Here is a 13,309-nt window from a genome sequence, read left to right as displayed (position 1 = left end):
GAGCTGAGATATTCTTCTAAAAATCTTAATTTGTGTTCTGCAGAAGAAAGAAAGACACACATCTGGGATGGCATGAAGGTGAGTAAATGAGAGAATTTTTGGGTGAACGATAAACTTCAATGTAGTTAGCTACTTTTTGCTAGTAGGTTGAAGTGTAGCTATCTTTTTTATATAGAGTAGATTTGCTTTAGCTTATAGCTAGGTACGTTAGTTTCAAAGTAACACTTATAGGTAACACATAGGTTATGTGTTCCCAGTGTGTGGTTTGAAACATTTAAATGATTCCACAATTTCTTGGGACACATATTCATATCTGTTTTGCAGTATTGGAAATCTTCACAAAAGAAATTAATAATACACTACAGATTGAAAATATGCTATTATGGGCCTCTAGAGGTTTAGCTATTTTAGTATTGGTGCAGGAGACAAATGTGGCCTCTCAGTTTGAGGATGAAAGTGAACGCTGCCATTGAGCCCGGGGCCGTGTCTGACTGGCTCTCTGTATCAACAGTGTGTCCATTTGACCCCGTCAGCCCCCCTCTCTCGCAGCCGTGCTCCCACCCACCCGGACAAACCTATGAAACATGATTAAAGGGATTAAGAAAAGAAGAAACATTGGGTGTATGTGAGACCCCTCCATGGCCGTGCACTGAAAGATTATCCTGAAAGATTGAGTGTATCTGCCCAGAGCCTAATCCCTTACCTGAGCAGCTGCCAGAATATTCTCAGGACAGAGTCTGCAATATAAGAGAGAATGTTGCCTGAATGTGCATTGTATGTTTTATATAGTACAGAGGCACAAATCTGCTCAATGTTACTCTTACTTTTTAAAGAGACCATTTCTCTAACCTTTTTGCTAATATTTTGTTTTTTTCCGGAAAGCTTGTAATAAGGTTTCAGGGTTTCTTACACTACAAATATTTTCACACTTTTTAACTTTCCTTTTCTCTGACACTTGGAATTAGATACAGATTAATGAAACAGACTAATGTTACAATAATGCTTTTGTTACTGTACCTTTAAGACTTTTACTGTATATAATAGTTATTGACCTTAAATATGACTGGCTAAACTCTTTACATGTGAAATGAGCAACAACACTACCAAGAGGGTAAATAAAATAGCATATAGGTTTTGATATCTGAATGCAACAAATGTAGAACAGTATGCATAGTAGATTGGATTCTTTATTATCAAAAGATAATGTTTTCCATGATAGGTCCAGTTTAATTATAGTAAAACTTTTGCTTAGCCAATTTAGGCTTCTGCCATGTTGTGACATTAGTATTAAATGTCTGTATTGGTTTATAGTGTATATTATTGCGGAAGCAGCAGACAAATGGATTAAAAGTCTTTAGAATTCATTAAGTATTTTCTGTGATAATGACATGTCATACGCTGCAGTCACAGCAGTAGTGATGACTGGCACATCTTGCACTGCTGTTGGTGAATGTCATCTACATATCTGATTAATGAAGCCTGTGTTCTTTCAGTGTCATAAACAGACACTCCCTGACATACTGTAAGCTGTGAGGCCATCTGCCATCAAAACTTTCCTCTTAAAACATGAAAAATCACTTTTTTCCCTCTGTATTTTCATTAGTGGATAATAGTTTCTATGTGCGTGTTTGTGTCACTGTATGTGCTCCAATATGGCAACCAAAACATTTCAGTTTTCCATCAGGGCAAACTGCTTAGAGCCCACTCAAATCACAATTTTATGAGTTCTACCAAAAATGATCATTCTGTCATGATTTACTCTGTGTCTTAGATATAATTCTAAAATCTACTTTTATGTTTCACGGAGAAATAAAGTCATATGTGTCGGAATAACGTGTGGGAGAAATTATTGGTAAATGATGATAGAATTTACATTTGCAGGTTAACTATCCCTTAATTGTAGCTTCCACAAATCAGTATGACACATTACCCACAGAGCCTGAGAAAAAGATAATTACACATGTATTCAAATAAATAAATTATGAGAAATTTGCTGAAGATCGAAAACACAGCGAGACAATAATTAGCAAAGGCTCGTGTCGGTCTTGCAAGCTTCTGACAAACAATTTCAAGGACATTGACACAAATTGGCTAAAATCCTCTATTAACCTGTAATTAAAATCACTTACCGGTATGTTCAGTAGCAATGTCAGAATGCTGTAGACAGCTCATTAGGAGTTCATATTAGATGCTATTGCCATTAATAATACATTAGCATTTACACACTACTGTGTACACAACAGCATTCCTGTATTGTGTTCATTCTTTAAAATGCAAAAATGAGGATTCTGCATGTTCAGTAACATGTATATTTATTAATAAGAGAAGATTCTATAATTCCAAGAGTGATGTGAGTAGTTATGTTCAAGTTGGTATATTTTTATCCTGAAGAGTCAGGAAATAGAACTGTTAAAGTAACCTTTTCCAGTGGGAAGCTGACTACTTCTAGAAGTTTCATTGAGGTGGAGTATTACTGTAGCTGTTGTTTTGATTAACTTATATTTCAGGCTTCTTATATCCTCTGATTAGAAGTTCAACTGTAAAGACTGCATTTATTGGTGGTGGTGGTGTAGTGGTCTAAAGCATATAACTGGTAATCTGATAATCAGAAGGTCGCTGGTTCAATCCCCACAGTCACCACCATTGTGTCCTTGAGCAAGGCACTTAACTCCAGGTTGCTCCGGGGGGATTGTCCCTGTAATAAGGGCTCTGTAAGTCGCTTTGGATAAAAGCGTCTTCCAAATGCATAAATGTAAATGTATTGATCTCAGCACATCCCTAGTTTCAGACACCTGAATAATATGTTTATTATTCACTCCTTAAAATGTCTTTCTTAGACTAAGGCCAGGAACATATTTTACGCAAGTAGCCAGTGCAAACACAGACAACAATATTTTGGCCAATTGCATTGCAAGAGTGCATTTTTGTTGTTCGTAGAATGTTTTCTTGCATTGCAATATCTAGCAATAATCATGCAACAGTTTTGCTGACTTGAACTAACTTGCTTTTACTAACTTTCTCCACAATGTCTTTAGTAGACCTGAAACAGAAAACTGAGCATAGAAGTCTGTTCTGCTAATGCTCGCTATTGAGCCCCTTGTGGCAATGATAAGAACGCAATGCAAGTTATGATTCATTTTGGAACGCAACGATACTTAGTAGCTGGAAGCATTTCCATTCACTTACTTGTGTATAGTATGTGTTGTTACTGTTCTGGTAGACGCTAATCAAGAATGTGTATTGAGTTGCAATGATTTATTAATTTTACTAATGTTTAAAGACCCTTTGAAATGGCTTGACGAGCACAGTTTCTTTACTGTGTTGACAATGATCAAACTTTGGGCAGGACATATCGAAGGGCATGTCCCTTTTTATATCTTTTTTGCAATAGCTTATGGCAGGGGTACTCAATTAAAGTTCCATGAGGTCCAGTCTCTACATTTCCTTCCCAGCAGATAATAATACATAGATTACACTGTCCTATGGCTATGAAATTATATAATATGTATTTTTGAATAGTTTTTATAACTTACCACGTTGGCAGCAATAGTAAAAAAATATATAAAATAATTCCTAAACAAAATAGTCAAAATAATCTCTTCAAAAACTGGACAGGGGAGAGAGGCAACACATGGAGAGCATGAATAAAAGTGTGTTCAGAACTAGAGAATACTCACGTAGCGATGGACGCGCTTTATTCACGCTCTAAAGAGAATTATTTCTCTTTAGCGCTGAGCACTATTTATTCCATGTTCCACATTTACACGTATGCTTACACAATCACTGTGCCAGGTGTCAGATAACTATCAGTGGCCTATGGCTTTAATTTACGTCATAACAGTTAACCATGATTTGATCATTGATATTGAAGGTGGCATTAGGGGGAGGGACATTCTCATCCTAAAGAGCATTTTGTTGAACAAAAATGTGGAGACACCCCTGACTACAAGATTTTTTGGTCCATTTTCCAGGAAGGGAAAGACTTTACATTTTTAAGGTATTTATCTGTTTTAAGTTCATTTAGTCAACTTTTAAAAGTACACTAGCTTATGGACAACTCAAAGCTAACAGAGACCGTCTAAAAGCCATGAAACTCAAATTCTGATTTGATGTGGATTTCTTTATGGCCAAAAAAATGCCTTATGGATTGTGATGTGTTCCCCTGCAGTGCTTTTCTGTGATTGTAGGCAAATGCTTAAAGAGGTACAGAATACTGTAAGACTAAGTACATGTGATGTATGAAGCCATGCACAGACTGTGAGAGCAGAACAGGTATACTACAAAGCACAGGAGAGGGCTGGCATTCAGCCCATATACAAGAGTAACACACTTTACAGAGTGGTTTGGGGTTAGTGTAAAAAACATATGGAGGGGGATCTATGGTTTCTTCTTTCGTCATCAAATTAACACAACCCTGTAATGAAAGAGAGAGGATATGAGTTAATTCATGAGTGCAATGCAGGTGGTTGCTACTCTTCATTTAGTATGTGACATCTTAGAGGTGTCAAATCATAAAAAAGATACATTTCCTAGGTCTTTTGAAATAAAAGAGTTCTTTGTACTATGTAAACATACTGTACATTTCAGAACATAAAACTCCTTAGTCCAAAAAGACTATTTATTGAAACAAAGCTGCAAAAATGGCTTGTGCCCATTTATTTCTAAAGGTGAGCGAGAGGGTGGAAAACTAAATTATGACTGTTTTAGGTGCAGGAAACCTTCACTGACATTTTGACTGGACCTTATGTCAAGGAATTGTACACCCAAAAATGAAGATTCTCACACTTATGCGATCCCAGATGATCTCTTTCTTCTGCTGAACACAAACAAAGATTTTTAGAAGAATATTTTGGCTCTGTAAGTCCTCACAATGCAGGTGAAAGTGGTTAAATCTATATCTTCAGAAGCAATAGTATAGGTGTGGGTGAGAAACAGATCAATATTTAAGTCCTTTTTTACTGTAAATTCTCCTCCCTTACCTGTAGGTGGTGATATGCATGAAGAGTGCAAATCAAGTCAATTTTATTTGTATAGTGCCTTTCACAACACACATCGTTTCAAAGCAGCTTTACTGAACATCAGGCATTAACAGACGATAAAACTGTAATATCTATAATGTCTTAAGAGTCATCATTGTGTAATTAGATAAAATGCAATTGTGAATTGTGTTTAAAAATAAGTAATTCAATAATAATTGTATTATAACCCCAGTGAGCAAGCCGAAGGCGACTGTGTCCAAAATCTCCAAAAACAAAACAAGAATGTGAAAGTGAATCTGGAGATTTATAGTAAATAAGTACTGTGACAGGGCAGAGGGCAGGGCCAGGTTGTGATTCTACACACCTGGCCCCTTATCCGAGAGGGATAAAGGCCGACTGCGGATGGTGGTACGAGAGAGAGAGAGAGCGTTTACGGGCAGCTGTCTGTCATGTGAGTGTTTGTGTCTTTTGGTTTATGTTCTTAATTAAATATAATTTATTTTATCAAGCCAGTTCTCGCAACCTTTCCACAATACCTTTACAAGTACTTAAATATGTATCTGTTTCTCATCCTCACTTGTATTGCTTCTGAAGATATGTAATTAACAAATAGAGATGTACAGATTGTATGCTGCATTTATGTGCTTTTGGAGCTTAAACATTTTGGAATGGACCTTGCATTGAATGGATCTACAGAGCTGAAATGTTCTTTTAAAAATCGTTGTTTGTGTTCAGCAGAAGAAAGTCACACATCTGGGATGGCATGAGGGTGAGTAAATGATGAGAGAATTTTCATTTTACATGAAATATCTCTTTAAACAATATATATATATATATTAGTACTGTGCAAATGTTTTAGGCACTAAAGATGTTTCACAAAAATGTTTGTCTTAAGATGGTTATTTATATCTTCAGCTTTAGTGTGTCAATAGGAAAAATACATTTTAGACTCAAACATTACTTTTGCAAATAGAAAAGATTAGAATAGAAGAACACCCCAGAGAACATCATGTCAGTCTTTGATTACATAAAGAGACGGATGCAATTGAGACCAACAACCAAGAAAAACTGAAGAACTGGGGCTGTTATAAAGGCAAAGTTGGCCACACCAAAGCTATTTTTGCTTTTTATGTTTACTGGACTTTGTATGATGTTAACTGATAAATGAAAACTATTTATGGCATAATTCTGAAGACATCCTCACTATGCAACATTTTTCACAAGTGCCTAAAATATTTGCACAGCTCTGTCTGTCTATCTGTCTGTCTGTCTGTCTATCGATCGATCGACCGACTGACCGATCAGCCACAACATTAAAACCACTTACCTAATATTGTGTAGTTCCCCCTCGTGCTGCCAAAACATCACCAACCAATAGTATATTCTTCTCACCACAATTGTACAGTGCGGTTATCTGAGTTGCCATAGGCTTTTTCAGTTCGAACCAACTCGGTTGACCTCTCTCATCAACAAATCATTTCCATCCACAGAACTGCCACTCACTGGATGTTTTTGGTTTTTGGCACCATTCAGAATAAATTCTAGAGACTGTTGTGTGTGAAAATCCCTGGAAAATTCAGTAGTTACAGAAAAACTCAAACCAGCCCATCTGGCACCAACAATCATGCCATGGTCCATCACTGAAATCAAAAATGTTTCCCATTCTGATGGTTTATGTGAACATTAACTGAAGCTCCTGACCTGTGTCTGCATGATTTTATGCACTGCACTGATGCCACACAATTGGCTGATTAGATACTCGCATGGATGATTGTTGGTGCCAGAGCTGGTTGGAGTATTTCTGTAACTGCTGATCTCCTGGGATTTTCACACACAACAGTCTCTAGAATTTTCTCAGAATGGTGCCAAAAACAAAACACATCCAGTGAGTGGCAGTTCTGTGGAAAAAAATGCTTTGTTGATGAGAGAGGTCAACAGAGAATGGCCAGACTGGTTCAAACTGACAAAGTTTACAGTAACTCCGATAACTGCTCTGTACAATTGTGGTGAGAAGAACATCATCTTAGAATGCTATTCTGAGATGCAGGTTGGCGCTGTTTTGGCAGCACGGGACCTACAAAATATTAGGCAGGTGGTTTTAATGTTGTTGCTGATCGGTGTGTGTGTGTGTATATATATATATATATATATATATATATATATATATATATATATATATACAGCATTTATACATGTATATATATGACCACTTTAAGGCCCTAATATAACATTTACAATTTTTACTTTGCTGTCATAGGATAACTAAGCTCTGCAACATTCACATTACCTTCACACTCAAAAGCCTTCAGTATGGTGGTGTAACTGGGCCCCAACCAGGAGGTGTAGGTTCCCATTACACGCAGCAGCTTTTTGGTGGAATCGCTAAAAAGCACATCAGGTTGTCCATAACCCACAGAGCTGAACAAAGAGAATCCTTCTGTGGCATTGGCAAATGCATTCTAGAGGAGAGAAACATGTAACATGTAAATGGTTTGTAGAAAAGTTATCAAATAGATTAAATACATGGGGGGGTGGGGGGGTACATTGAAACATGTGTGTGCATATTTTATTTAATATGCAAATACTGGATCATATCTGCAATCTTTGTGTGCATGTGCGTGCGTGCGTGTGTGTGTGTGCATGTGTGTGTGGTTTCGGTTTCATTAATTGTGTCTTGCTCTGGGCTTTTATGACAGAGCTCAGTGTAGTGTCATCCTCCCCTAATGACAAATTGTAATGTTAGTCAGTGTCTTGTGAAAATCAATGAGCACCACAAGGCTTAGGTTGGCTGTATTGAACACATAAGTCAGCCCGATGTAATCTGTGTAATACTCGAGAAGTTGTTAAAATAGGCTTTGGCAGGTTATCATTCCAATGATCGCTAATGTGCAGAAACAATGTTTTCAATAAGATGTTCATGCTCTCTATTGTACCAAAGGGATTACATTTTTTAGTTTTAGTGTTATTAGATTATTTCACGGATATTATCGTCGGAAATGGAATCAAACATAATATCCATAGACTGTGTACTGTAAATATTTAGAAGTATAAATGTCATTATATAAGCTAAGGCATTTCTGTGTGTGAGTGTGGGTGGGTTTAGGTGGTTTACGAGGACATTATTTTAGGTTACAAACTGGTAATTACAAGGATATTATGCTATAATTGTGGTTTATGAGGAAATTTCTAGTGTCCCCATAATTCAAATCACTTAGAAAACATACTAAATAATGTTTTTGTTTTTTTTAAATGTATAATGCAGAATGTTTTTATGAGGGCTAGGTTTAGGGTTAGGGGATATAATCTATAGTTAGTACAGTATAAAAATCAGTACAGTATTGTGTCTATGGAGAGTCCTCATAAGGATAGCCATGTGTGTGTGTGTGTGTGTGTGTGTGTGTGTGTGTGTGTGTGTGTGTGTGTGTGTGTGTGTGTGTGTGTGTGTGTGTGTGTGTGTGTGTTTGAAAGTCTGAGACCACTAGAAAAAAAAAATGCATATATTTTGCATATATTTTGCATTAATACAGATATTTCACACACAAGTTATATTGACAGTATAACATTTTTATTAAAACATTGAATAAAAGTTAGTATTTGGGATGTCCCCTTTTGCATGGACTCGAGATGTCATGGACTCTATAACTCACAAAAAATGTCTAAAATCACTATTTTTTAAAACCCTTATGACTTTCTCTCTGCTGCAGAACACAAAGGGAGATTAGGCAGAATGTTAGCTTCAGTGCCCATTCACTTTCATTGTACTGTATGTAAAAAGAGCAGTAAAAATATTTCTCCACTTGTGTTCCATGGAACAAAGAAAGACATACAGCTTTGGAATGGCATGAGGGTGAGTAAATTATATCAGAATTCTCATCTTCAGGTGAACTAATCCTTTAACATGATCAATTTCACAAAGTTTTGTTCCAATTTGATTAGTGACTAAGAATAGTGCATAATCTTAAATGGATAGGCCACCCAAAAATGAAAATTCTGTCATAATTTACTTACCCTCATGTTGTTCCAAACCTGTGACTTTCTTTTGTGGAATTAAAAAGGAGATGTTAGGCAGAATGTTAGCTTCACTGTTGTCACCATTCACTTTCATTGTATATGTAAAAATAAAATGCAGTGAAAGTGAAGGGGGACTGAGGGAAATATTCTGTCTAGCATCTATCTCTGTGTTCCACATAAGAAGGAAAATGATTGACAGAATTGTAATTTTTTGGATGAAATACCTTTAAATACATTCTGCCTATTTGCAGGTTTGAATGGAAAAAAAAGGAAAAAAGAGAAAGAAAGAAAATCCCAGATTTTCATTGTGGTCCCAGACTTTTGGACGCCAGTGCTAGGTGTGACTATGTGGCTGTCTCTCCTGACCTGCACACGTTCCAAGAACTTGTAAACGCGACATTTGTCCTCCAAGCGCACTACCACAGCATTGGTTGGCACCACAGCCAGGTGGCAGCGCTCATGCTGGAACAGGTCGGTTTCGCTCCCATCAGGACACAAGAGCTTCAAGTCCTCCAGTTCCAGGTCCAGAGCCCATGACTCCTGGTTCTTACCTTGCATGCATAATACCCATACAAAAGTTTTATTTCTGAGGGAAACAGAACTTATTTTCTGTTGTTGTTGTTGTTGTTGTTGTTGTTGTTGTTGTTGTTTTTTGTCCAGATATTTGTCCGGATAACTAATTTAGAGGCTTAGTAATTTACTTACACTTAAGTTGTTCCAAACTTGTACACCTTTCTGTCTTCCATGAAACACAAAGCAGATGTTATCCTCAGTCACAATTCATTGCATACATTGAAAGTGAATAGTGACTGAGGCTGTCATTCTGCATGACACATTTTTTGTGTTCCACAGAAGAAAGAAAATCATAAGTGTTTGGAATGACATGATGGTGAATAAATGAAGACAGAATTAACATTTTTGGGTGAACTATCCATTTAAATATAAAAGTAAGAAAGCTAGTCCAGTCACACAGGTATTATTAACTATGTCACCATTAATCTACCACCAAGAATGCCTGAACTAAGCTTATATGTTGTACTGAGTCTGTTCAAGGGTTTCACAGATAACAGCAGGCAACAAAGAGACACATTGTTGTGAAATACTGCCCCCCTGTGTGTGTGTCACCAAGTGAAATGTGATATTTTTGGACAGGTGAAAGCTACAATTGTCCTCCTTCACTCCCTTAAAAATGTCATTTAATGAAATGCATTAAATTTTTTTTCCCCTCCCTGCACTTTATGGACTATACTTTTACTTACCCTGCATGTTGTCAAAGATTGTAGTGTGCTTCACAAAAGCAACATCACCGAGATTCTCTGCAACACATCTGCAAATTACAACAACCAATAATTGAAATGTTTGCAGTAGTACTGCTTTAATACTAGTTTAATTTTAGCTGCCAGTTGAAGTAATCCTCAAAACACATTATACTGATATTCTGTAATAATATTATAATAAATTGTATGGGAATGGTGAGAAATATTTAAATGTCAAATGTATATGTTAAAATCATAGTATATATGTAAAAATGTGTATATGTGTGTGCATTTTCAACATAAAAGTAGTAAAGACTTAGTCACAAGCCTAACAGTTTTCACTTAATGAATTTGCTATGTTAAATAACATTTTACAAAACGTTTGTTTCCTTTACATTTCCATTATGTAGAAACTGTTATAAAAGCAATTAGACACTCAAGGTCATGCTATTTTGTGAATATAGTCAATGCTGAAGTGTTCCACTGCACATCATGCCTAACAACATGATTTATCTGCAATATATTTACAATAATACAAGCCAAATGTATTGCATTAAGCATACCGATGTTATGGCTACACAAAGCAAATGCTTGTTTTGAATGAATGATGGATCACTGTAGGGGCTAGACATTCTCCCATATCTCTGATCATGCAGTACCTGAGAGCTCCAGCCTCCCCAAAGTGCCTTTCCCGGGGGTTGTTGGCACAGATGTGGTGGTCGTTGTCGTCCCCAATGCAGGCCTCACACAGGTTCCTCGGGTTGTTTCCCTTGGGATCGTGTTCTGAGTCCTTTACTCCAGGGACACAACTGTAGCCAAAGAAATCCCCCACCGCTGGAAACCATAAGGAGAACATTACAGTGCATGTATGTTTTTCACTTCTATGAACTTAACGTCTGTACTGTACATGCCTGATATCAAAAGATGAAAGTGCTATTTCCAGAATTTTTAATCACAGAGACATAAGTTTTTTTATATGTGGGTAGTTGTAAAATGCTTATGGAAAGTTGACATCCTATATGGTATGGCATGATAATTGAGAAACTACAAGGAGTATTTGTACAGGTGAAAACTTAAAAGAAATGGTGACCAGTTAAAGGACCTAAAATATTCACTTTCCCTTATACATTCATATAAATGTTCATCTAAAATCTTGATGTTGATTTAAAAAAAGTCTAAGGACATGTTATGCATCAACTACCCAAATGCAGCTAAGCAACAGATCAAGTCGAGTCAATTTTATTGAATAGCACTTTTCAGAATACATGCTGTTTTAAAGCAGCTATACAGAAGATTGTGTTTTATTGGCCCTAGTGAGCAAGTCAAATGTCACTGTGGCAAGGAAAAAAATTAATCTGCCAAAACTATAAATATAAAATAATTTAAACCCAACTCAGCATCATAAAATCTCACCATGGGGAAAGTTACACTGTTCATTCACACTGATCTGTGATGTGTTGACCAGGTAGCCGATGGGAACAGTCCAGCCCACTGTTGTCCTCATCCCAGGGTGACAGGAGCTGCGCTCATGCATCTCCAACAGTGACAGATCGCTGGATGATGTCCGTGCCAGGGCAACCACGTAGTAATTAATGCCATCTGTAGTACACGTTAGTAAAAAAAGGATACATGCATGGACATCAAACTATTTGAAGTTATGCCGCATTGAGACATCTGAGGTTTGTGAAAAACCTTGACTGTGAAAAATCTAATTTGCAGCCTACTAGCTCTGGTCTTCAGTATATCTGAAGAATAAAAATATATATATATTGTTGAAATAAAACATAAAACACACTAAAACTAAAATAAAAATCTAAATAACCTAAATAAAATATTTTAAAATTGTGATTTGTTCATGTGAACCTACACATACTCACCCACACCATTATAAGACTCTCCTACAGCCACATCTAAACCATAGCAAAATCCAGCTGTATAGATCTCATCAGCATACATAGTGGAGGCATCTGCTGTGCCGTTCTGTTTGAAGCACAGACAAAAAATATACTGACCCATATTTTGAGCATTTTTTATTTATTTATTGTTGTTTAGTAACATTATGTACAGTTGAATGGCAAGTTGAGAAGGGGAGTGTTTGTAACAGGGAAGTAAAAATGAACACAATCGGAAATTCAATCTAAAATCTATGAGGTTTAAAAAAATAAATTTTCACTTTCATGCACCATATCTGATTTGATTTGTTTCTTTCATCTTGGGAAGAAGTTTCCAATTACCTTAATTTGCTTCATACATTCTGTCGGACTTTGGCCCCTCACACACAATAGTTGTCCGCGAATATTCCTGGCTGTGGCATTCTCGGCTAAATCCAAACACTTCTGCTCTTCAGCATCGGACACTGTACACCATTTGACTGCAAAGAAGAAAAAAAACAGAGCAATGCAACCTTTAATATGAAAACTATACTGTGGGCATAAATGGAAAAGAAAAATAGGGGGTAGTTGTCACAGAGGTCAGCAAGTGCTGAATGAACTGTTTATTTTTTTAGGGCAACTATGATGTTCAGTTTTTGTTGCCAAGACTCTAAGGTATGTGTCTATACAGAAATTTAATCCAAACTAAACCTACCTAGGAAGGTATTTACTGGAATAAAAAGTGTTACAACTTGCCCCAGTCTCCCTTAAATTTTAGAATAAGCATTTGTTCATTAGACTATGAATTATTATAAACCTAAAAGCAGTCAAGCAAGACACTACTGCACCACGTAGTTACATGAGATATCACTGCAACCTGTTTATATCTGTGTAATGCTGCATTTTTTCCCTATCCTGGATGTTCTATTGATACGGTTGCCCAAGCAAGGTGTATCCTTGGTTAATTTTAACTCCAAAGGAATGAAGCCCAGAAGGCCAATCCAAATAAGAACAAATCATGTTACATTTTGTAAATTTCATAATGATGTCACTAAGCTGAGAAAGTAGGAAGATGGCACTTACTAATGTTGTTTTCTGTGGAGAATGAGACCAGAACAAGCAGAAGCAGAGCCACAGCAAGGTGTCCACCTGTATGATCCATGCTGACTTTGAACTGCAAGCTCCCAAATGG

The 13,309-nt window shown here is 36.7% G+C and overlaps 1 protein-coding gene across 1 annotated transcript; it reads right to left on the bottom strand.

Annotated features, from left to right (window-relative positions):
- Window positions 1-4,392: 4,392 nt before the first annotated feature.
- LOC127645616 (otolith matrix protein 1-like) lies at window positions 4,393-13,309 on the bottom strand. Its single transcript, XM_052129284.1, has 9 exons — window positions 13,201-13,309; window positions 12,481-12,617; window positions 12,124-12,226; window positions 11,660-11,845; window positions 10,906-11,080; window positions 10,250-10,317; window positions 9,357-9,541; window positions 7,267-7,438; window positions 4,393-4,414 (listed from the first exon to the last, which is right to left on the bottom strand). Exons 1-9 carry the CDS (start codon window positions 13,277-13,279, stop codon window positions 4,404-4,406), a joined length of 1,116 nt encoding a protein of 371 aa, XP_051985244.1. The 5' UTR covers window positions 13,280-13,309; the 3' UTR covers window positions 4,393-4,403.

Source organism: Xyrauchen texanus, chromosome 6, assembly GCF_025860055.1.
Source record: "Xyrauchen texanus isolate HMW12.3.18 chromosome 6, RBS_HiC_50CHRs, whole genome shotgun sequence".
NCBI lineage: Eukaryota > Metazoa > Chordata > Actinopteri > Cypriniformes > Catostomidae > Xyrauchen > Xyrauchen texanus.
Note: the sequence above shows the minus strand (reverse complement) of the source record. Positions and strands in the feature narration are given on the sequence as shown.

Coding starts and splice junctions, on each gene's coding strand:
- LOC127645616 (XM_052129284.1), bottom strand. CDS start 13,279: ATGGATCATACAGGTGGACACCTTGCTGTGGCTCTGCTTCTGCTTGTT. Junction 11,081..11,659: donor ACAGTGTAACTTTCCCCATG/GTGAGATTTTAT, acceptor TATGGTTTCCAG/CGGTGGGGGATTTCTTTGGC. Junction 10,318..10,905: donor GGGGAGGCTGGAGCTCTCAG/GTACTGCATGAT, acceptor TGTAATTTGCAG/ATGTGTTGCAGAGAATCTCG.